Source organism: Macaca nemestrina, chromosome 19, assembly GCF_043159975.1.
Source record: "Macaca nemestrina isolate mMacNem1 chromosome 19, mMacNem.hap1, whole genome shotgun sequence".
Taxonomy (NCBI): Eukaryota; Metazoa; Chordata; class Mammalia; order Primates; family Cercopithecidae; genus Macaca; species Macaca nemestrina.
The window spans coordinates 22,283,867-22,309,764 of NC_092143.1; the positions used below are offsets into that span (position 1 = coordinate 22,283,867).

At 42.8% G+C, this 25,898-nt stretch overlaps 1 protein-coding gene across 12 annotated transcripts in view; it reads right to left on the reverse strand.

The window, feature by feature from the left end:
* The window catches only part of LOC105477069 (NEDD4 like E3 ubiquitin protein ligase), a 362,247-nt gene that overhangs the window by 143,107 nt on the left and 193,242 nt on the right, over positions 1 to 25,898 (reverse strand). For 4 of the 12 annotated variants that reach the window (XM_071085266.1, XM_011733413.3, XM_011733409.3 and 1 more), the window contains 3 exons: positions 13,510 to 13,591; positions 10,078 to 10,116; positions 6,997 to 7,050 (listed from right to left, as the gene is read on the reverse strand). In XM_071085266.1, the coding sequence (XP_070941367.1) occupies positions 6,997 to 7,050; positions 10,078 to 10,116; positions 13,510 to 13,591 (175 nt within the window). Of the gene's footprint in view, positions 1 to 2,328; positions 2,820 to 6,996; positions 7,051 to 10,077; positions 10,117 to 13,509; positions 13,592 to 14,527; positions 14,553 to 25,898 lie in introns of those variants that run through there. The other 8 variants (XM_071085265.1, XM_071085261.1, XM_071085260.1 and 5 more) reach the window with 6 other exon arrangements.

A 25,898-nucleotide genomic window follows, 5' to 3' on the forward strand; every position in this document is an offset into this window, starting at 1 on the left:
CAAATCAATCCCGAGCAGTATTTCCAAACCCAGGAAGACTTTCCATATCATTCCAACACCAAATTGCAACAGATTCTAGCTAATTTTTCATGTAAACTTAATAATGTAATGTCCTTCAGACCAAAGCAGTGGATATTTGAAAGGCCAAAAAAGCTTGGTGGCAGCCAGACTGTAGACGCCCAAGTGAATGTTTTCCTTCAAGATAAGTAAGGCGGTGGCAGCTGCTGCCTAAACTTAACACCCCTGTCCATCTGAAATGCGTACAAAGTTGCTGAATGGAGCAGGCAGTTTTGTTATGTGACCAGTTTTGGTTTTGTTTTTTGAAGAAAAATCATTCTGCTTAAAGGAAAATCAGCTTACTAACCACTTACTAATTTATGTATGTGCACAAAAATACACACATATGAAAATGCAAACTACTGTTCACTAGTTGGAACTTACTCTCCAAGAAAAGCTCTTTATTCCAGAATTTATATTCTCCAAATGTGTAGAAACTTGTTTTTCACTACATAGTCCTTGCAAGTTAGAATAGCCCTTTTAAGCAAGGTACACATAAGTTTTAGTTTATTCAATTTGTTTTCTAATTACATTTGAAAGTTCAAACCAAATGAGTTTGAACTTTTTTGAGTTTAATTGTATGAATCCCTTTGTCCGCTATATCTGAACTGCAAAGTGATTTCAGTTTTTGATAATACAAATGAATAGTTATCAAACTTTAGGAAATATATTTTTGTCAATCTTCATGTGTTAAGTGGTCCAAGTTCAGCATGGAATTGTGTTACCGAACAAAGCCTACAACTGTCATGATGGTAACTTGTTGGGGTGGGGGTTAAAGGCTACTATAATATCAAAACTCTGTCAAAATTTGTACCATTGTGTAATATATGGTATAGGTTCCGACCAAGGCAAAGCACTTAGCTGTTTCCCAACAGAAGAGTTTGAGATAATGAAAGAAAGGAGATACATGGAAAGAAAGAGATGAAGAAAAACAAATTTTCATTAAGCATCTGATTGTATCTTCAAAATGATGACGACCAATGATAGAGGAATGACAAAGTTTACTTAAAAGACGAAACGTATTTCTGAACACAAAGCAATAAAAGACAATACAATTCTAGAGTAATACTCAGACACTCACTTTTCTAAATCACTATTCACAAGTGAAATCCAAACAAAAAGTCCCCTAGACATTTACTAATCGTATCCTCAAATTGGCAGTCACATGAAATTCAGGAGAAAAAAATATCCAATTCAAAATATAAGGAGCTTGTTCTTTAAGAGAAAGCACTCACTGGCTAGTGATTACTAGTAAAAGAAACCAAACTGATTAAACTTTTCATCCCACTCTAGGAAAGCTGCAGAGTCATCATATGCCTGGTCGGATGGAGTGTGCAGCTGTCTCTCTGTACTCCATTTCACTGAAAGGGAGCGATCAGGAACAGAGAAACAGGAAGGCCAGAATCTGTTCTAAGGCGTCTATTTCCACAGCTGGAGACAGGGTACTTACTATTCTATATACAGCATCCCCGGCTTGGACACTCAAGTGGGCAGTGTTAAATTGCACGGCATGCCATCTGACCATTAATGAGTCCCCGTCAGTTTCCCCTAGCCTTGGGCCATAACCCAGTTGTTTTAAAAACACATCTCTTAGTATCTTAGTAGTGTCACTTGTGGGACAGTAATGTCGCTATGCCACAAGTGACACTACTCTCGTTCAGTATTACTTAATGGGACAAAAAAATAAAAAACAACAAAAAAACCCAAAGCGAATTATATAACAACGACTGACCTGACCCCCTCAGCAAAAAGGCCATGACAAATAATCATATTTCACCAAACTTTACATTCACCTACTTTAACTATTAAGAGACGAAACTCAGGTCCTTTGCAATATCCTCACCTTTCCGAGAACTGATTGTTTTTAAAGTATTGTCGCAGGTTATATTTGCAAGCAGCTTTTTAAATGCATTTCCACCATCAACATGTTGGGGCACTGACTTGGTTTTTGGCAGATTAAAGTAATAAATTTTATTCAAAATTCTTCTATTCAGAAAAATAAAAGCAGGGGGAAGGTATTCTGCTTGGATTTCCCAAACAGACAAAGTTGGTTGACTTTGAGGACCTACAGAAGACATTTGCAGAAATGGTGTTTTGCGCACCAAACTCTGGACCACAAATCATCGTGCCAGAACTCGGCCAAACATTCAGATCCGCTGGCCTGAAGCAGGGAAACTCCCGGGACAGAGGGTGAGGTTTATTTTGGTTACGCCGCAGAGTAAGCATCGAAGTTGAAATCAGTAAACACATGTAAACAAGCCGTGAACTTACCGTGGCGTCAGCTCCCGTGGAAACAGGGCTTTTGGCGCTTTTCTCCTCGGGATTCTGGGGAGCTTCTTCCGGCCCCCGGGTTACAAGAATTCTAAAATGCTGCTGCCCCGCGTTCTGATCCTGCCTGATCTTAAATGTGCACCCCTGGCCCTGCGGAGTCCTCTCTGCGGAGTTCGTCCTGCGGATTTCGGGAGCCATCCTGCCAGCCCGAGGCGGTGCCTCCGGGGCTCCCCGATCTTCCGTGGGGCTCCCTCTTTCGCTTCGGGGCTGCGTGGGGTACGAGGTGCTCCTCTCCAGCCGAATGCGGGGATACCTCACCAACCTGTCCCCCTTTGTGCCCGTGAAGCCAAAGTTGAGGTCACTGCCTGACCCCAGAGCGCCTTGCTGGGGCTGCTGCAACTGGAAGACAAAACACCGCTTCCCGGAGCTTCCAGAAGCATCTGGAACGTGCTGCAGGGACCAGCGCCTGGGCTCTGCCGCCGCTGGGCCGCCCTGGCCATCCGGGCCGAGGGGCAGCAGCCTCACCTGGCGCACGTCGGCGCTGGAGGCGCGGTGCTGGATGCGCAGGCCCGGGGCAGCCTCCTCGGGGCAGTCCACCGGGCCAGGGCACCGCACGCGGCGGCGGCCGCACGTGCCGTTGACCTGGAGCCCCGGGTCCCGGGCTGCCCTCGGAGGGGAGTTCCCGGGGGTGTCCCTCGGCGAGGGCTCCCGGGAACCGCTCTGGGGCGAGGCCCTCGTGGTGGCGGTGGCGGTGGCGGTGGCGGAGGCCTGGTCCCCGGGGTCCGGCGTGGCGCACGGAGGCCCATCGTCGGCGCCCTCGGGCGGCCCGCACCCATCCGTGGCCCCGTCCGCGGCCTTGCGCTGCAGGGAGATCTGCACCGAGGAGCTGCACGTGGGGCGGGCGTCGATGCTGGTCAGGAGCTGCGGGATGAACATGGACGAGCTCCGCTTGAGCGCGCCCACGCCTCCCTGCAGGCCTCCGTCGCCATCCTCCCCTACGTTCTGGGCGAAGGGGTGCGGGCTGCTCCTCCGTGGTAGGGTGTGGAATGCCATGAAGAAGTCGTCTTCTCTCTCCTGGTCTAGGATCTCTGATTCGGGGGCTGTGTTGCTGCGACCAGAGCCAAAATGAAACCGAAGCCGATGGGCCATGGTGACCAGGGGGGCCAGGAGGGCGAGGGCGAGCGGCAACAACAGGCCCGGCACTGCCAGAAGTCACAAACCAAAGACACAAACTCCAAGAAAAAGTGTCCCATCTGCCAAACTGTTAGCACTGCGGCACCAGGAGCGACAGATAGCAGAAATAACCCAAGTGGCAAGCGGCATTCCAGGCATGATTGGATAAGAGCAAAAAGCTCTCATCCACACTGTGACAGAGGGTAGGGTGGCCAGAACCACATGACCGCGCTCTCCCCCTCCAATGCCAGCTTCTGGACTTAGAGGAGTTTTCCCCCACTCGCTCTTTTTTTTTAAACGGCAAGAGCCTGAAACAGCACCTTCCCAGCTGCTGCTTTTCCATCAGAAAGGAGTGGCCCCAGCAGGGCGCTCTCACAGCTGACTAAGGCAGCAAACACACTGCAAGCCACGCTGCTATAAATCTAAACCACATCACATTCACAGGGCATTTCTTTCCCAGTGGAGCACAGCGCTGGGACTCTGTCTAACCTGTGCAGGGACCTGGCATGTTTAACAGCACACACGGTATTTCCCCACCTCCCACCACACATGGAATAACGACAAGTAAAATATGGCTTGGCCACCGGGTAAACCCCTTCCCAAGCATTGGATACCATGTTTCTGTTATTTATGACATCACTACACTACCAGGATGGAATGCAAACTAATAAAACAGTACTATAAATACGATTACACACCCCACAGAGTTAGTGTCCGTTTAATGCTAAATAATTAGACCAGGATCTACAAGTAACAAAATAGCTAAAGGGAGGGGAGGGAGCGCGACGTGCTACACACCCAGTTGGCCTCCTGCTATCACAGCATTTTTCATTTAAAAGGTGTATACGTGTGTGTAGCTCACACATGACTGGCAGACACCAAAGTACCAGAGAAAAGGAACCCAGCTGGAGAAAACATTGTCTCCCATATGCCAGGTAGGAAAGAAAACGTCAACGAAAAAACAAACAATAACAACAAAAAACAAAAGGAAAATTGAAGAAGGGAGTGCATGTGGATTTTTTTTGTGTGTGGTAATAATTTAACTTAAATACCATGCAGAAGAAATGCTGCCTAGAGTTGACTGCTTTCCAGTACGAAGTCAGCAATATTACCACAGTTGGGACACAAATATGGAATCTTGCCATGTTTGCAAAGGACCAAAAAAGACTTAAGAAATCGAAGGAAAGGTGCACAGTCGAAAAACTGTCCTCAGATTTGTAGTTAGCTTGGAAATATGCTGTATTTTAAACTCACCATTTTCTATGATCCAGAAACACCAATTAGTTAACAAAGAGGTTTATTTAGAGGGGGTGGAAAAATAGGAGGGGAAAATACCAAGCTGCAAGAGTGACAAAAAGTTTATTTTAAAATCTGCAAAGCATGACTTTGTCAATAGCCCTAGCATCCAGGGTGTGGTGGATTAACCCTGTGTTTACATACATCCAAATCTGTTTTCTAAAAGCATGTGTTTTAAATGCCAAAAATGACCTCTAGAGAGAAATGGAAGCTAGTCTGTGTAATGCTAGAACTTCCAAGTACTACCATAGCCACATATTGTCTCCGCTGGGTTAATAGCCAACAAAGAAAAACAAAACAGCAACACCAGCATTCTTTGCATAGTAACCACACTGCAGATGGCCTGGGGCAAAACTAGGCATCAATATTATAAAACACAATTTTTCAGATACAGCTTGTATTCATACAAGATTTCTTAAAAGTTTTGGTTTGGAAGCATAATTTCAGACCCAGGGCAAGATCACCTCAACTACAGTCATTACTTCAGATACGGAAATGGGAAACAATTTTTTAACAGTAAATTTCTCTTAACAGAAGAAAATAATGAACTAAAACACATCAAACAAGAAGCCGTTTTTCCTCAAATTTGACCCCTTCCTCATGTTAAAGAAGAGATATTATATTCAATAATTGGAGAATAAGGATTAGTCTACAGACACACCCGTGTCTCCAGGAACGTACTGCTGTACTACTCAATACTGCCTAACTCACTTGGTCCTCACTGGATGAGAGATGGAGAGACAAGAACTGCACCCTCAGCAGAATCTCTCATTCAATCTCACAAGAAAGTACTTTTATGCATACAACAAAAGTGGTTTAGTTACACTGTAGGATTGTTCATCACCCAACATCCCTTACTTTAATGGAAAATATACTAGGATGGTAGGCCAGAATCTGTTTTCTCTTTTGGAGAATAATACCAATCAAACCACCACTGGGCTGGGACTTAGGAGGCCAGCAGGTCAGCCCCTGGCACCTCCACTGACTGATGTATTTATGTAAAGGCTCTAGACCTGGTTCTTCTCATCTAGAAGAACAGGAGTTAAATGAGTTATTGTATGAGGCTCCTCCAGTTCAAATATTCTGTTAACATCCAGCTATTAAAAAATCTGGAGTTTCAGCTGAATTCTGCAGAAAGGATTCTTAAGAACACCTTTGAACCAGTCAACATACCATACAAGTTTCAGGGAGGGTAAATCTGAGAATGACTGACTGCACTGAATTATAGCGTCACTTCTGAAGGTACCTTAGGGACTTAACATGGTAGTGCTCATTTTCATAGTTGGAACACCTGGTTCACAGCTACCTGATGTACACGTTTTAGTTAGTTAAGAAAGCAAAATGTGCTTCATAAAGTCCATTTCTAAAATGAAATCTGGCCAGGCACGGTGGCTCATGCCTGTAGTCCTAGTTATCCTGGAGGCCTGTTTGAGCCCAAGGGTTTGAGGTTACAGTGAACTATGACTGCACCACGGCACTCCAACCTGGGTGACAGAGGGAGACCCTTTCTCTAAAAAAAATAAAAAATAAAAACAAAATGAAATCATAATTATATCAGTTATTTATGTATCGATCTTCATAAACATATTATATATATATCAATCTATATATAAAATGTTACTTTATATGTGTTATATGCCTCAGGCATATCTTTGGTTCTGTAAAGGTACGTTCTAAGGTTCTCTCTTGAGAAAGCAACCACTTTTAAAATACAGCTTGACTTTACCTGCTAAATGTAGATTCACTTTTTGCTATACACGATTAATTAGATTGTTATTTTTCCAGAGAGAATTACCATAGATTTGCTACTGAATGCATCCCAATATTAGGGTCTGGCTTTCATTTAAAAACTGAGTAAAGTTTGTTTACATTCTTGATGGCCTCTTTAGAGATCTGCCTACCGTTCTGTACTCCCAACATTAGAGCATGAGCATACGGGCTGATACTATCACCAGTGACTTTCGTTAACATTAACTGCAATAAAAATACACACACACACACAAATACATTTTGTATCCTAGCAACATAGAAGTATTTGTTAGGATTTTGAACGTCAAACTAGTAGTGGGACAAAAACAGTCTTCTTTTTGGGCACATATACTGTCATAAGTGCAACATAAACAAAAGTTTTAAAGATGCTGCTCTGAAAATCCAGTTAATACAAAATGAAGCAAAATTCAAATACAGGCATCCACTTACCAGTCTATTTTCGTCAAATACTTCAAATAGGAGTCTGTGATTAGATGGGTTTACCTATAAGGAACATAAATAGTGTTTTTTAAATGAGCAGGAATCATTCGAATAGTGATGTAAGGAACAGAAAGAATAAAATACTGCTTTACAATGAGCCCAGCTCAATTGTATAATGTGAACAATTATCCTACTGTTCTGGAAATTCTATGTGTACTAAATCAAATTTCCTATTACTGATTTCTATATTATACTGCCCCGAATTTAGGCATAGCAAAGAAGAAAAGACTCTTAGCTGTTTTTCTAAAATAAGAAAGGATAGTTGTAAATAGCTTTAAAGAGTTCCTAACCTCTATACAAGGCATTCTCATGACTGTAGATCAAAAAATGTCTATTCCTGAGGATATTTCTTAGGCCTGATAGCAGTAATAGTAATGATAAAAATAATGAAGAAGATTGTAATAGCTTACAAGTGTGTGTGTGTGTCTGTGTAGAGAGAGAGAGAGAGACAGACAGACAGACAGAGACAGGGTCTTGTTTTGTTGCCCAGGCTGGTCTGCAGTGGCATGATCATGGCTCACTGCAGCCTCAACCTTCCAGGCTCAATTGATCCTCCTGCTTCACTCTCCTGAGTAGCCTGGACTACCATGCCTGGCTAATTTTTGTATTTTTTTGTAGAGATGAGGTTTCACCATGTTCCCCAGGCTGGTTTTGAACTCCTGGGCTCAAGCTATTTGCATGCCTTGGCCTCTCAAAGTGCTGGGATTACAGGCATGAGCCACTGTGCCCAGCCTGTGTGCTTATTTTTTAGGCACTGTCTTGTTACTGAATATCAACAATCTATGATCTCCTTTAATCTTCACAGCAATCCTACGGTATATAACTATCACGCAATTTTATAAATGAGGAGCCGAGACCCTGAGGTTCAGTGAAGTAACTTGCCCATGAGCCCACAGCTAATGTGTAGGGCAACCAGGACCTGCACTAGGTCTGTCCTGCCTGTCTCCAGAGCCTAGGCTGTGAACCATGAGACAGACCTGGAACTGTGGGGCAGTGTCAGAGCTACTGGGCTTTCAATATCTTTTTGCTTCCTTTTCTTTACCAAAACCTCACCAAAATGGCCCATATCATCTTCCAAACTCAGGTATGATTTACTAAGCACCAACCATGTGTATGACATAGAGCTACATGTTCTCATTTACATAATTGCATGCAAATCCTGGAAACAACCCTTCCAAGTAAGCATTCTCTCTCCTATGTAAGAGATAAAGGATCCCAGGGAGACTGAGAGTCCTCAGGTGGCCTTTCCAGGGTCACTAAGGCTCTAAATGGTAAAGCCAGAGAGGTGACCTAGGCCCTCGCTGCTTCATGGTGGAGAACCCATGAAATAACACTTGACCATACAAGCACAGGTAGCTCAACTTGTGCTTCTGGTCCTGTGGTCTGCCTGCAGCCTAGCGACAGAACAAGCAGACGGAGTTTGCTCTCTGTTTAGAAGCTCTATGAAGGGTCGCACTGCTCACTAATGCGACCACAGGCTACAGGCAGGAGCTAGCACATGGCAGGCACCCAATAAAGATTTATAAAATGAATAAATATAAAGATGTTAAGAACCTGTAATCCCAGCACTTTGGGAGGCCGAGGCGGGTGGATCACGAGGTCAGGAGATCGAGACCATCCTGGCCAACGTGGTGAAACCTTGTCTCTACTAAAAATACAAAAATTAGCCGGGCGTGGTGGTACATGCCTATAGTCCCAGCTACTCAGGGGGCTGAGGCAGGAGAATCACTTGAACCCAGGAGGCAGAAGTTGCAGTGAGCTGAGATCGCGCCACTGCACTCCAGCCTGGTGACAAAGTGAGACTCCATCTCAAAAAAACAAAACAAAACAAACAAAAAAAACCTTAAGAAAAACTAACAAAAATAAAACTTAAATGTGCCTACTGCCAAGATTAGTTGAAAAAAGTATGGGATGTACTAACATTTATGTAATTGTGGCCAGTGTTCCACTGAAAGGAGTCTAAACACTTTAGAGGTTCACAAGTGGAAAGCTGTATTTGAGAGTTAACTAAAGGCCAAGAGCATCTATCAGCCCCTATTAGCTTTCTTTTTCAGTCCTCCACAGGGTAATTTCAAATACATCTGGGAGAGGCTGTACATAGGATTTCACCAAGTATGAAAATACCCGTGCCATATTTCAGCTCTGAACATAATAGAAAGCAGATGCTGTATGTAGTAGTCTAAGTTTGGAGCACAAAAAATACTACTGCGATTGAGAGGAAGAAATCAGGACCAATTATAATGGACCTCATGGCAATATTGGCCTTTGGAAATCTGCACTAATCAGAAGACCTGGATTATTTCTGGAGGCAAGCAGTTTTTAGTATCACCACTATACAATTAAGATACCTTCGTTTTGAAGAGAAAGCCCTTTCTTTCAATTAAATAGCTGAGCAGTCTAACATTTCCGAAATTTCAGTAGTAAAACACAGCAACCACAAATGCTCAATAAGCAGAAATCTCTGCTAACTCACATATTTCAGTCATTTTGACATATACCTATTCTAAATATTAAATATAAAAGGTTGAGGAAATCTTACCTAATTCCACCGTATTTAGATTCCAGAAGTAATTTTATATTATACACATATATATGCACTCAATATTTCAATTACCAAAATTTTCCTAACTAGAACATAATTGGTAAGTTTTATGTTTCTTTTTAATCATGTTGCCTCTAGTGTTTTACTCTTAAAATATTTCATAACCCATCTCACAGAATTAAACCGTTCCCATAAATGATATTTTATCTGGTTTCTTAAAGAGAGGTTTGAGTTCAAAAGATGAAACATGGTGTTTGGATAATTTTCTTTTGACATCTCCAAAACACTCCTCAATGAAACAAGTCCGGATTATGTGACCACTACTTCTAGTCTTTCAAATTTTGGGACACATTAGGAGGCTACCTATTTTTCCATCCTAAAAGGAATTTCTCATTAAAAATTTAAGAGCTTTTCCTCGAGATGAACTGACTGTGACAGTCAATCTGGACGTATCAATAACAATTATTACCAAACAACGAAAAACTTACCCTGAAATAAAATTCTTCATTCCATTTTGGGTTCAGCGTCTGGAAAAGAAATTATCTTGTAGTATCTTTTAGGCTTTCAAACATTAGCAGTTACTAGTATAATACAGTCTACATATTTGCTTAAACATTTTTTTGATTAAAGAAAGCTAAGAGAAGCATTTAGTCAATTATTTGAGACTAGCATATAAACCAAACTGGAGGGGGAGGGAATGTATTTATGAAACAGATGCTTCATAGATATGAAACCTTAAAATGCTGCTATCACCAGAAGGAAAAACATCAGAGGCCTGGAAAGAGTCATTGTGAAAATCTAAAAAATTCCTTCAAGAAATTAGCATTGATATGATTATTCTACCAAGAAGGAAATGAACTTTGTTGACTTCCCTCTACCTGCTACAAATCTGTTTTGCAGAGTAATGAAGCAGGTGGGGGAAAGTTGAACATGTTCATTGTTTATATAAATATTGAAATCTTAACATTTTATAGAGAGCAATACTGAGGATCAGATTTTATAACAAGAAAAAAAAAGACCAAATATAAACCAAAAGTGTATTATTTTTTTTTCTCCAAAAATAACAAGGTCAAAAACTACTTGTCTTTAGTCTTCCTCTTCATTCATCCATCTGTTCATCTTTCTATCTCCTTAAATATACATCTCACAAGGAGATGGCAAGGATACCTTTGTCCTCAGCACGGAAGAAAGGACTGCCAGATATCCCCCAAAACTAAGACGACGCACGTTCTAGGAAGGAAGACTGTACATGTGTGTTTGTGCATCTGCACATGCATAAGCCTCTTAAACACAGCTCTTAAAAATTGTATGTAAAAATCGGAGACTGAAAAAATCACTTCACCAACAGCGACGGATATTTTTAGTCAAAATGATACTTATCTTCATCAATCTATTTCCTTTAATAGATCAGTTCAGGGAGATGAAAAAAAATCAATAGATTGCAACATAAAAATAGGAAACACAGAGCTCACACAACACTGAACCGGCTTTTTAAAAAATTCAGCACTTTCCCCACCCACAACTCCACAGTGAATTCAATCCTAAATAATGGGGTTCATGCTTTTCTCCTGTGTGAATGAAGCCAAGGATGGTAATGAGCGAGGGGAGGGGAGGGGAGTGGAGCAGCAGGCCTGGCCTGCCTCAGGCTGCAGTCCCGGAGGGTAGCTTCCTGGAAATGCACATGGGAAATGACAGGCGAGGAAAGCAACAAGACAGGAGAGCACAAAACGAACGAAGAACCAACCAGTCACAACACCACAAGGAGAGGAGGATGACGAATGCAGCAAAGGCATACGAACCAGGAGGTGGGCAGCAGGAGAAGCAGAGCAAACCCAGCTACGGGGCTACACCCTCAACCGTGGAAAGGGAGGGAGAAGGAGGACCTCCCTTTCGAAGGAAATACATTGCAATAGCCCCAATCACCACCGGCTTTGGTCCTGGCTCCGTATCCAGCAGGCAATCAAGTTTCCCAGCTGCCTTCCTGGTGAGCCTTCTAGACAGCCCCCACTCGCCTAGAAACTGAACCAGCAACAACGCCTAACACAGGGAACAATGGCCTCCGTCCCTCGCAGGCATCCTCCCTGCTAATCAAAATACTGGCTCCTGTTTGCAAAACAGATTTTTAATGCCAGTCCCAATGCCAAGTGGAGGACACACTGCAGTTATGGTTCCTTACACAAAAGGACCTGGCCGCCTGCATGGCAGCAAGACAGTTACAATTTTTTTGAAGCACTCATGCTGTCCAGAAAATGTTCAGCAAAGTGTTAGACTACCTGAGCACCCGCCTCTAAAGGTGGTAAGGAAAAAAATCATAGTAACCCATGAATAATACTAAAGCACAGATGAAAGGGGTTTGTTTTGTTTTATTGAGTTTTTTTTTTTTTTCTTTTTTTTTTTTTTGAGACAGGGTCTCATTCTGTCGCCCAGTCTGGAGTGCAGTGGCATGATTACGGCTCACTGCAACCTCAACCTCCCAGGCTCAATTGATCTGCCAGCCTCGGCCTCCAAAAGTGCTAGAATTAGAGCCACCAGCCACCGCACCCAGCCAAGTATTTTAAATAGAGAACATGCATCTTCAATAAAGCCTCCAAATATAGGGTAAAAATATTTACATATATATACTACATATGTCTATGAATACATGCAGATAGGCAAATTAAGACGTACTTATCAGCCAGGCATGGTGGCTCACGTCTGTATTCCCAGCACTTGGGAGGCTATGGCGGGCGGATCACCTGGGGTCAGGAGTTCCAGACCAGACCAGCCTGGCCAACATGGCAAAACCCCACCTCTACTAAAAATACAAAAACTAGCCGGGCATAGTGGTGCACACTTATAATCCCCGCTACTCAGGAAGCTGAGGCAGGAGAATCACTTGAATGTGGGAGGCAAAGGTTGCGGTGAGCCGAGATTGTGCCACTGCACTCCAGCCTGGGTGACAGAGTGACACTCCCTCTCAAAATAAATAAAAAATAACTAAAAGACATACCTATGGAAACAAATTTTTAATGAAATCATGTACACAAAAATTAGGAAAATAAGATATATACATACATGTATAGCTTTATTATTAATATATTTTCTCTGTTTCCATGTAGCTAACCAAGTATTTTGCTTCCTTTAGAAGTAGTTGTTTCAAGTTAAACTATTCCTCATGTGCCTACCAATTCCACAAACAGCTCCATTTCATTAAATGTATTTTAAATTACTTTAAGTTTCTTTGTGAAACATACAAAGACAAAAACAAATCCTTGTTTTTGCTGTATTCTGTGCAAGAAAAAAATGTTACAACTTATGACATTTTTAGGATACTGTTTTTGTAGGCATTTAAGTAAAAACCTGAATCGCTATCTTGGGTTAGTACTGAAAAGTCTTGGAAAACTTCTAGATTTAATACTGAAAGATGCTTAAAATGAAAATACGGTATAAAAGATAAAAAGTGGGCTGGGCACAGTGGCTCATGCCTGTAATCCCAGCACTTTGGGAGGCCGAAGCAGGTGGATCATCTGAGGTCAGGAGTTCAAGGCCAGTCTGGCTAACATGGTGAAACTCCATCTCTACTAAAAAAAAAAAAAAAAAAAAAAAAATTGGCCAGGCATGGTGGTGGGAGCCTGTAATCTCTGCTATTCGGGAGGCTGAGGCAGGAGAATCACTTCAACCAAGGAGGTGGAGGTTGCAGTGAGCTGAGATCGTGCCATTGCACACCAGCCTGGGCAACAGAGTGAGACTCCATCTCAAAAAAAGAAAAGAAAAAAGATAAAAGTGATGCACTTGTATACGGCAGCTCCATTATAATCTCATAGGACTATCACTGTGTAAGTACTCCATCCTTGACCCAAAAGGGCGTTATGCAGCACATGACTGTGCATAATTGGATTAAATTATGACTTAAATGAAGTTTGGTTAAAATCGACACCTACCTTTTTAATTGTTTTTGTCTGGACCAAAGCAAGTTCTCTATTCTCATCTGCTACGTACAATGAAAGTTTCACGTACGGATCACTGTAAGAAAATATTTCAGATTTAATAGGATTATACTTTTCATTCAAAAGAGAAAACAGTGGAACCTAAATGAAAATGCAAATATCAGTTAAAGTCTCAGCTTGTATTATTTCCACAAACTAAGCAATAACCTTTTTAACATATCTACTAAGTCAATACACTTGGAGTAAAGTTCCTATCAAAACCAGTGTCAATAATGTTTACTTAGAAGCCAAAAAATATATATAATTTTAAAGACAGATTCTGAAAAGATTACAAGAAAGATTAAAAGGCACACAGATTTTGTTCAGACTTTACAAAATTCAGCTAGAAAATTTAGTTTAGGTCTTATCCATATTCTTATTCCTAGCGTCTAGGTAATTAGTGGAGGTAAAACAGCCACTGTTCACATGACCCAACACCTGCCATTTTACAGGAGTCACTTTCCAGGGGAGTGAGGCTCAGCCTTCAGCATATCAGATTCACCTGATGGAGGGGGTGATTAAAACACAGATAACTGGGCCCCACTCCAAAATCTGAATTCAGTCCGAGGTAGAACCCAAGAATCTGCATTCCTGACACGTTCCCACTGATGCCAAGGCTCCTGACCCAGGAACCACACTCAGAGAACTACTGTTCTAGATGGCATTTGAAAAGAGTATTTTCTAGCTACAGAAACTAAATTTTCAATGTCCAGCCACAATCTGTTGCTTATAAAAGAGCTCAAGGCCTGATGGTCATGTTACCTCCAGAGAATGTGCTGTGGAGATGCGTGCAGAATGCACACACATGCACATACAGAATCCCCAGTTATAAAGAATGCCATAAACTCTGCTGCTACCTCTCATTTTTATGCCTCTCAGCTATCATGATTGCCGGCTATTACATAACTGCAATAAAGAGCTAAGCATTTCCTGTAATAAAACATCCACATTCTTCCACTGGTGGTTCATTTACCTCAGTCTGTATCCCTTGAATAGCTCACAGTAATTGACACATGCAGCTGGGGACTGTGGGTGAGATCCTTGGGTGTGGGACACCATATCTTCCAGCAGTAATAAAGAAGTCAGGTGGGAATACGTAACATCTTGAGTGCTCATCCAGGTAGGTACTAAGGTATGATCAACTCTATGAAAGATCGACTAAGAAACTTCCTGAAATAGAGTTCAGCCTGAAGACAGAACCAAAGGCCAACGTCTTGGAGCTGGCTACAGGACAGTAGGATGTAAGCTCAAGGGAAGGAGAGGGCTGGGCGCAGTGGCTCACGCCTGCAGTCTCAACCATTTGGGAAGCTGAGGCAGGCAGATCGCTTGAACCCAGGGGTTCAAGACCAGCCTGGGCAACATGGCGAAACCCTATCTCTACAAAAAAATAAAAAAATTTTAGCTGCGTGTGGTGTCATGCACCTGTAGTCACAGTCACTACAGAGGCTGAGGTGGGAGGATTGCTTGAGCCTGGGAGGTGGAGGCTGCAGTGGGCCGAGATCGTGCCACTGCACTCCAGGATGGGCGACAGAGTCAGACCCTGTCTCATTCATTTATTCATCAATAAGAGGAAGGGGGAAACGGGTGCCCAGATTGCTCTCAGGCTCCTCCTCCCTTTCAGCTGGTACTTAACTACTCTTAACTTCAGCCTGCTCATGAATGAAATGGGAATGACAATTCCTAACTCAGGCAGGTTTTGCAAAGACCAGAGAAAATCATGTATTAATACTAGTACCCAGCACCATTCCAAACATACAATACAAAAGCCCCATAAATGACAGCCAAGGTAACTGTTCTTTGCTTCCTCTCTTAGGAGATGTTTGAGGTTCTCTGTTGCTCCTTTTGACTCCAAACTCTTGCTACAATGACTGATTTGACACTGATGACCTCACAGTACACACTGGGTGCCAAGCAACTGCAGCATGCTACATATTCCACGCCTCCTCATTATTCATATGGAGGTCCTACAGGATCTGGGTAGAGATGGTCACACTGGGAATCTTACTCACAATGAAGCTCACCAGAACTCATTTGTGGCATCAAGTTACCATTCTAGGGGCTGCTGTTGATACAACTCAGGGCTAGCATGAATATGACTCTCTAGGAAGCTCAATGCTGTGCGAGAACACGTAGATTAGGAGGCAAATTCTATTTTACAAACTTTTTGTTTTCTCTTAGTGAAGCTGCTTAGACATCGTATTTTTCCTTTCAGCCTTTCCAAGGAGACAGTAAACTGGTACTAGGATTCAAGCAACCTTCTATTTCCTGAGTGCCTACTATATGCCAAGAAAAGAGACAGGTTACAGAAACAAAAGACACTGTCCCTACCCATTTGAATGGAGCACAGGGGAATGAAAACATGATTGTGACAGAGCGTGCCAAGCATCCGGGAAAACAGCAGTCAGCAGCAGGGGTCCCTGACTTCCTGTGCAAATCCGGGCACCTGGCCCTACCTCAGATCTGCTAATCAGAATCTCCGGGGTCAGGACCTAGGAGTCTACATTTATGGAGTGTCTCATGTGATTTCTATGCACTGGTCCATCCAGATACCACTGCCAGATAGGAGTCTGAAGGCACACACAGAACCGGGAGGCACGAGGCAGAAAGATCACAGGCAGAGGTCCAGTGATTGGCTGGAGTTGGGGTTCCGAACATTAAAAAGCCTGGCATGGCTGCGGTCAGGAGGGCTCAGGGAGAAAAGGCAGCTGGAGAGGGAGTCCCGGCTCAATGGCCACAAGGAGTCTGCTATTCCTGCAGAGCTCAAACCCTGGCTCTTCATCAATTAGTACATGACTTTGGGAAACTTACATAGCCTTTCTGTGCCTCAGTTTTACCATCTACATAATGGGTATAATAGTGGTACTTCCCTTATAAAAAGGCCATTGGAAAGACAAATTATAATAGTGCTTGACAGGAGTATAGTCAGCACTTAATACATGCTAGTTGCTGGCTGGGCGTGGAAGCAGGCGCCTGTAATCTCAGCACTTTGGGAGGCCAAGGTGGGCAGATCACTTGAGGTCAGAAGTTCTGGACCAGCCTGGCCAACATGGTAAAACCTTGTCTCTACTAAAAATACAAAAATTAGCTGGGTGTGGTGGCATGCATCTGTAGTCCCAGCTACTTGGGGAGCTGAAGCATGAGAATCGCTTGAATCCAGGAGGCGGAGGTTGCAGTGAGCCAAGATTACACCACTGCACCTGGGCAACAGAGTCAGAATCCGTCTCTAAATACATACATACACACATAAATGTTAGCTGCCACCACCATCATCCTCATTGTGGAGTTGTCTAAATACAGAAGAATCATAATCATATTCATTAGAAGGAGGTAAGACAGCGAGCAGCGAGACCCGTTGGAAGGCCTCTGTGCCCAAGAGTAAGAAAGCTCTGAATGGAGAGGTGGCATAAATCAAAAAGGATTGACTGCTCATCCAAAGGTGGACTCAAAAGAACAAGGTGGCCAACTGATGTGGCAGGTAGGTGGGTTGGGTCAGGAGGAGAGGGAGTCCATGCCAGCTCCAGGTCTTGGGCCTCTTGACAAATTATGCCGTTACACACGGAGCCCTAGAATCTCTTCTGCTCCACGTTCATGACGATGCATTTGTGTGTAAGTGCGCAAGGGCCTACCAAATAATGATGGCCGGTACTGTCTGTTCTCAGGGGATCCTAATGATTTAGTGCTATTCCAACAAGAAGTTTGAGCCTTGAGCCTGGCCTCCAAATCCACGTCAAGGTTGGGCAGACACCAAAATGCACCCGGAAGGATCTCAGGTTCCTCAGTATTTTTCACTGAGTAAATAAAATCCAGAAGAAAAACCACTTGGGAGGTTATAGCTGTTTACTTACAAGTAAGACACCTCACTGTCACATAAAAGATTACATCTGAAAAAAAAATACAAGGGTGACATCGCTTTAGAGATATGAGACATGCCAGGAACTGTGCATGAAATCAATGGCTAGGAAGCAGACTCCCTGAACTAAAATGAAGTCATAAGGAGTCTGACAGATGCCAAGATACTCAGCAGGAAATCCTCAGGAACCTGCTCTCTCAGGAGAGGTCACCAAGAAATCCTGGTCAAAAACCCACTCTGATTTTGCAAAATTTCCAAAAGAAAAGCTTTTCAATTATTGTCTCTTTCATTCTCAACATGGAATCCAGTGCTGAAAATTCAGTTCTCTCCTCTGGGCCTCTGCTCCAGTTCTAATAGAGAGACTGCAGGACTGCACTGATCTCAAGTGGGTTTAAAGAATTCAGAGATGGAAATATTATTCAAGGGTCTTATTCCACCTTCATCACCATGAAGCAAAAGACAGTGCAGATGAGGTCATCTGTCAGGGAGAGTTGAGAATGAGATTTTCTGGGTTTGCTCCATTGCTCACCCCTTTTGGGACACACTCCACAAGGACAGTCCTCCTGCCCAATCATTACTGGGGTAATGCTTAACCCTCTCCATTTGATTCACTGAAGTGTTCCATGTTCCTTCACGCCTATTCTTTGCTCATTTTTATCAGCATAAACAGTCTGCTGAGCTCCACATATTTTAAGGGGGCAGGGTCGTAAGGGGAGAGGGGAGGGCAGGAGTTGCCTCCAAGGGGCAAAACGTCAAAGGGGATTACACTCAGTCTGCAGCCAGATTGCAATGCCACCCTGCCTTGTCTACCTGCTATAGAGGTGTTCCTGCAAGATACTTGGATATCAGAAGAACAACGAGAAAGGTCTTCATTTTTCAACTGTGCCTCCTGAGGGGCATCCCAACCTTAACCAAAGGAAGCAATAATTCTTTGCGGTAAGAGGAAGATGCTCAATACAGCGCTGGGACCGCTTGCACAAAGACTGTGTCTTTGCTCCCTGTGGGGAAAGAGCAGAGGGCTCATGGATGCAGCGTATTTCACAGCACCATACAGCAAATTTCTTTCGACTACCTGACACACTGAAGATTTAGCTAACCCAGAGAAAGTTGCACTGCAAAACCCAGTTTGTTCATGACAACTTGTTTTGTTGAAGGTTTCCTCGTTCTTTTCCACTTCTACTGTTACCATCAAGTGTTACATAATAATGTATATCCTCAATAAAGCAATTAACACTTACAAAACATTTATAAACAATATAGAAAAAATCTAGAATGTGTGAGAAGAAAAATATACATGAATACATGCAATAATACTGAAACTGAAGTTTTTATCTAACAAATTGTCAAAGATTGAAAAAAAGGTAATACTTTCTAAAGAGAGGCAGACATTTAACACTCTGCTACCGGAAGGAATAATTATTACAACTTTTCTGGGAAACAACATGGCAAAAGTATCAGAAGCATTCAAAGAGTGGACCCCCTTTGATTCATCAAATTTATTTCTAAGGATTAATCCCGAAGAAGGAATCCCAAAGAAGGAATCTTTACCAGAGAGGCAGGAAAATATTTACTGGTAAAAGATACTCATTACAGCATCATATATAATAAGAAAAAATTAGAAGCAAACTTCCAGGCCAATAATTGGGAAACAATTAAATAAATTATGGTACAATCATATACTAGAATATTATAAACCACTAAAACCATGTTTTCTAATAATATTTTAACATAAGAGAAAATCATGGCATAACATTAAGAAATAAGCAGGATCTAAAAATGTGATTAATTCAGATATACATATATATGAAAGTAATTAAGGAAAAGAAGGCTAAAATGTTAATAGTCATTCTCTCTAGATGATGTTTACAAATTATTTTGTCATTTATGGTTTGTATTAAGTTTCTACTGTGAGCAAGTACTACTTTTATGAGTGTAAAAAAGGAACAAAAAAACTAATAATAGTTACACTTAAATGAGGTACTGAACCCTGTAATTTCATGGCCAGCCCACATCTCAATAACAAACCCTAAAGGGCTTCAAATATTTTGTTTGCCCAGAAAATTGACTTAAGTAGATGACTACTGAAAATTTTTGAAAACAAAATGTACATATCTTTCAGCCCAAGATTTACTGAAAGGCAGAAGCGTATTTTAAAATACATCACTAATCACCAATACTGGCAATGAGCCACTATTAAGTATGTACAATTTTCCAGCAAATATAAGAGATTAATGGTTTAGATTACAGTCAAATGCATTCTTCACCTAAGCAGCTAAAAAATACATTAAACTTTATTGCTCAGGCATAGTCTCTGAAGCTGCCGGCAAAACACACTTTTGGATACTTCCGTTATGATGGTTTTGTTGTTTGAAGCAACTAGTGGTTTACCTGCATTCTAAAACCTTCCCAGCCACTCAAGTCTTGAAATCTCTAGCCAGGACCAACTCTGGCCTTGCAGCCCCCTTGCCATCCATAACTAGTCACTTGAGGGTCCCAACCTTGGTTGGGTCACAGAGACCCCTGGGAGCCAGGGAGCAACTGTATGTGCATCTATCTCTAACACATATATACATAGCTCTGATGATAACTATATAGCTATCTATGTAGGCATCTACATAGAGATCATCAGAGCTGTGTATACATGTGTTGACTAATAAAATATGTGCTAATAAAATATGTACTTTGCTAATATGTGGTGACTAATAAAAATATTTAAATATTTAAGCTTAAATAGTTTGTTAAAAAAATTTGTTCCCTTATCTTTTGGTAGTAAAAATGTTGTTCAGTGGAAGTTACAAAAAGGAAAGTTTCACCTATAAATTACTGAAATATCCATTCAGTCACCAAAGAAAATGACAATCTGTGACTTGTCTTTATTGCCAGCATATTCTACTGTGCCTTTTCTCCATATATGTGCAACTACCAGAGGTTAAGAAACCAGCTCTTTCTTTTATGCTATTAATAATAGAGTCAAGAGAGATAGCAACTCATAAGGCTATAAGGAAAGAGGGAAACAAAAACTGTTCCCTTTTTGGAAACTGTTTCACAATTGATTTTATTCCTCGAATAGTCAAGGAGTGTCCACCATACACAACGGACTGTGGTGGGCACCAAAGTGTGGGGCGGGGAATAGAGGTAAACAGACACAGACCCTGCCCACAAAGAGGCCATCTACCCCTCCTCCAGAGGAACCAAAATCGGACAACAGTGTTTCTAATGCAGATTGTACCTTTGTGAAACTTGGCTATATATATTAAGAGCTCAAAGAAGCTGATAAATGACAATTATTATTGTTGTTGTTATTATTATTATTTGAGATGGAGTTTCGCTCTTGGTGCCCAGGTTGGAGTGCAATGGCACAATCTTGGCTCACCATAACCTCTGCCTCCCAGGTTCAAGCGATTCTCTTGCCTCAGCCTCCCGAGTAGCTGGGATTACAGTCATGCGCCTGTACGCCAGGCTAATTTTGTATTTTTAGTAGAGACAGGGTTTCTCCATGTTGGTTAGGCTAGTCTTGAACTCATGACCTCAGGTGATCCGTCCACCGTGGCCTCCCAAAGTGCTGGGATTACAAGCGTGAGCTGCAGCGCCCAGCCAATGACAATTATTTAAGGATGATCTGAAATGTAGGAAAAACTATGAGCAATGGTCATAACTTCCAGGATCATTAAGCAGCTTCTGGGCGCCAGCACCGTGCCTGGTACCTCACAGACATCATCGCTCATCCCTACAACAACCCTGACAAGGAGGATCTTACAGCCTCCCTTTCATGGATGTGTGAAAGAAAAGGAATGGCTGTGAAACCAAGAGGCAAAGAAAAAAATTCCAAGATACAATCACGTCAGTCAGTGAATGTTTCCTCTCAAGAGTGAGTCTGGGAGGACACTGAGTGACCAGAACAGCCCACCTACTTCCCTCATGGTTAGAAGAAGAAACGTTAAGCCAACCAGCACTTCATAAAACATTCTCTTTTTTTTTCTTTTTTTTTTTTTTTTGAGACAGGGTCTTGCTCTGTCACCCAGGCTGGAGTGCAGTGGCAAGATCATGGCTCACTGCAGCCTCAACCTCCTAGGCTCAAACAATCCTCCCACCTCAGCCTCCTGAGTAGCTGGGACTACAGACATGCACCATCATGCCTGGCTAAATTTTAAAAATTTTTTGTAGAGACGAGGTCTCACTATGTTGCCCAGGTTGGTCTCAAACTCCTAGCCTCAGGCGATCTTCCTGTCTCTGCCTCCCAAACTGCTGGGATCACAGGTGTGAGCCCCTACACTTGGCCAAAGACACATTTTTATTTTTATTTTTATTTATTTTTGAGATGGAGTCTCACTCTCTCGCCCAGGCTGGAGTGCAGTGGCACAATCTCGGTTCACTGCAACCTCTGCCTCCCGGGTTCAAGCGATTCTCCTGCCTCAGCCTCCCAAGTAGCTGGGATTACAGATGTGAGCCACCATGCCCGGCTATACACACATACTTTTAATTGTTTAATTATATTTTATTCTTTTTGTAATAAATTGGCTCCTTCTATTTCCAATTTATAAAGTACACAGCCTTAAAAAACAACAACAACAACAAAAAAAACACCCACAGAGACACAGATTGCACTGGAAAACAAGTATAGGGACAGACTTCTGAACTAATTATTCCCTTGGAACCCTGAAAGTCAACTCCTTGACCAGTCTCACCCATGTCCTTGCGATCAAAAAGAAAACAGTTCTGGCCAAGCCCAGGAACTATGATCATGATGTCAAAATGGAGGCAACACTGAGCTGTGTCTAACTGAAAAAGAGAGCAAGTTCTAACGGCAGGAACTACTCAGGGAATTCAGCCCGGATTAACTAACCAGGGAAAAAAAGACGCTTACTTTTAATTAATTCTGGCAGTCACTGGTTCCCAGGACTTCACTTCTTCTGTCATCGTATACTCCTGGGATGCCAGGACTAGAGCTGGGCATATACAGGCACACGGTATTCCTTTTGCATTGCAGAGAGGGACGCCGCTGAGCACCTATGTGTGTCCAGTGCTCAGGACAAAGGTCTAGCCAAAGGAGACACTATTCAAATGAGTAAGCAACAATAAAACCTGTTAGCAGTGCCACACCGAGAGTGGGCCCCACAGGGTCAGTGTACCGGACAGACAGTAAATTGCATGGTAGAGCTCACTGGTGTACAATTACGTGCACTGGTAAACACTTCCTGTGTACTTAAGCATCAACCTCTTTGCCACTGAGTGTTTGTATGAGCCGAGCACTGTCCTAAGCCCTTCCTGTACAATCTTTGAACACATTCTAGGCTTCTCAGTGGGGGAGTAACAATGGTGCCAGAAGTATCTTGGGAACTTATTCTACACTCAGCTCAGTTCACATGCAAAATGTGACTTGATTCTCACAGGCAAAATTGTCAGAGGGAAGGGATTCCTCCCTCACATGGAGTTAACAGGGGATGTGGCAGCTTCTAATATCTAAACAGGCAGCCCCAGGTGACACCCATTCAGTGACACAGCTGTTGCTGACATACATTCCCAGGGGCACCAGGAAAGCCCTGAAGCAAAGACCTTGAACTTGGCACTGGCCTGAACACAAACAAAGAATGGAACAGCTCATCTTGACCCATTCTCTATCTCATAAGATGGGGAACTATGTCCTCCCAGTATTTCAGAATGTGACCTTCTTTGGAAACAGGGTCTTCACAGAGGTAATCGAGTTCAAATGAGGTCGCCAGGCAGTGGCTCATGCCTGTAATCTCGCCCCTTTGGAAGGCTGAGACCAGGAGGATCCCTTGACCTCAGTAGTTTGAAACCAGCCTGGGCAACATAGTGAGACACTATCTCCACGAATTTTTTTTTTTTTTAAACTGAGCCAGGCATGGTGGCACACACCCATGGTCCCAGCTACTCAAGAGGCTGAGGTGAGAGGATTGCTTAGGCCAGGGAGGTTGAGGCTGTAGTGAGCCATGATCATGCCACTGTACTCCAGCTTAGGTGACAGAGCAAGACCCTGAGGAAGGAAAGGAGGGAGGGAGGGAGGAACGGAGGGAGAGAGGGAGAGAAGGAGGGAGGAAGGGGAAGGAGAAGGGGGGAAGGGAGGGAGAAAGGAAGAAAAAAAAAGAAAAAAACATTTTTAAAAGTATGAATGAATGAATGAATGAATGAATGAATGAAATGAGGTCATTAGGTTGAGCCCTGATCCAATATGACTGGTGTTCTTATGAACAGGGGAAAGATAGACACAGAAACAAACAGGCACAGAGGAAAGATGATGTGAAGACACAACAAGAAGATGGTCATTTACAGGCCAAGGAACACAGAGCACTGCTGGCAAACCTCACAAGCTAGAAGAGCAAGACAGGATATTCCTGTAGGGCTCAGAGACAGCAGAATCCTGCTGACTCTTAATTTCAGATTTCTGGACTCCAAAACTGATAGAAAATAAATTTCTGTTGTTAGCCACCTAGTTCACAGGGCTTTGTCATGGCAGCCCTAGCAAACTAATACTCCATTAAAGCCAGCCTTTCTTGGAAACCCTTGGGAACAAATGTGTTACAGAATTCTGACTTTTTTTCTCACTTTAGAAAGATGATTGGTATGGTTTGGCTGTGTTCCCACCCAAATGTCATCTTAAATTGTAGCTCCTAAAATTCCCATGTGTTGTGGGAGGGACCCAGTGGGAGATAATTGAATGGGGAGGGGGCAGTTTTACCCATCCTTGTGATAGTGAATAAGTCTCAAGAGATCTGATGATTTTATACAGGGTTTCCCCTTTCCCTTGGCTTTCATTTCTCTCTTGTCTGCCGCCATGTAAGATGTGCCTTTTGCCTTCTACCATGATTGTGAGGCCTCCCCAGCCATGTGGAATTGAGTACATTAAACCTCTTTCTCTTTATAAATGACCCAGTCTTGGGTATATCTTTACCAGCAGCATGAAAATGGACTAATACAATGACTCAGTGATTATTCCAAATATTATTATTATTATTATTTTGATTATTCCAATTATTGCATAGCATCCTCAGTAGGGGCTGGGGGAGGGCCCATAAGTGAATGTTAGTATCTGTGAGGCAAGAGGCACAAAGGGTTGAATGAAGTGTTATACATGATGCCTAGAATACTCTCAAATCTGTTCACATCAGGTTTTGCTCTCAGATCAATTTCCTACAAACCTACAAAGATGTCTTTGGTTTTCAGGGCTTTTGGGACTTTGGAATGGCAGGTAAGGGATCATGGACCTGCCCTAAGAACGCTTAAAATATGTGCCCTCCTCATGCCACCCTGCCAACCACATTCAGCCTGCAGTCCAAAACACACGCCTACCTGTGAAATCCTAGAATTCCTCAGGGAGACCAAAGGGCAAAAGTTTCCCCTCAACTCTCAGAAAAACAACTTGCAAAATAAATGTTTAGAGATTTTATCTTCAAGTCTATTAAACGTGCAAACAAACCACCAGACACCTGACTTTTCTGTTATTCTGAGGGCTGCACTATACCCCAAAGGCTTCTTAAAATGAAATTTTTAAGCGAGGATAAAACAATTGTGTGATCACAGAAAGAAAAAACTGTAATCCAGAGAAAAAGGGCTATATTACGGTGATGCCCCTATATCCTGACACATGGGTGCCATAGGATGTGTATTTTCCCCAGTTACACAGATCAATGTACGGCAGGTACCCATGTTTGGAACCCCTGGGCCCACACACTGTCAAGAAGAAAGGGAGTTTATAGAAAGAATGAAGCCCACATCAGCATGAAAAGTCTTGGCTGGCCCACCAGTGTGAACTCTGGAATCCATTACTACATCTCTAAAGCTGGACACACACTGGAGATTTTTCCTTGTGTCTGATTCATCCAAAAAGGACATGTTATTATATTTGGATCTCAGGGATCTCAGCCGGGTTAAATCCAATACAAAGCTGAGGGCCTTTTGATTTTTAAAAATCCTCTCTTAAGTTACTGTGTGTGTTAGACTGGATATCGAAGGACTTCTACAGAGAGCTCAGGGCAGGCTCTGTAATAATTAGTAGAGTGTTGTTCCTACACACCCTGCCCCACCTCGACAGGGCGCATGCTTGAGCACTGCAAGTCTTTGCCTCTAGATGACATTGTTTTATGGGTGTATGTTTCTCCCGGTCCCTGTGACCCTGGAGAAAAATGTGCGAAATAATCATGGGGTAAAGGCACAGGGGACACATTAAGAGACTTTACATAGAAGAAAATGCACCTCTCCTGTAATAGCCATGGAGTCAGACCTCTGTAATATTTAACCAGCAGAACACAGGGTCCTTCCTTTACTTTTGCCCTATGCTTCTGACTTTCCATTAGGCGGGAAATGGAGAATCCAATTTAAACCACTTGTTGGCCAGGCACAGTGGCTCATGCCTGTAATCTCAACACCCTGGGAAGCTGAGGCAAGTGGATCATCTGAGCTCAGGAGTTCGAGACCAGCCTGGCCAACATGGTGAAGCCCCATCTCTACTAAAAATACAAAAAATTAGCTGGGCGTG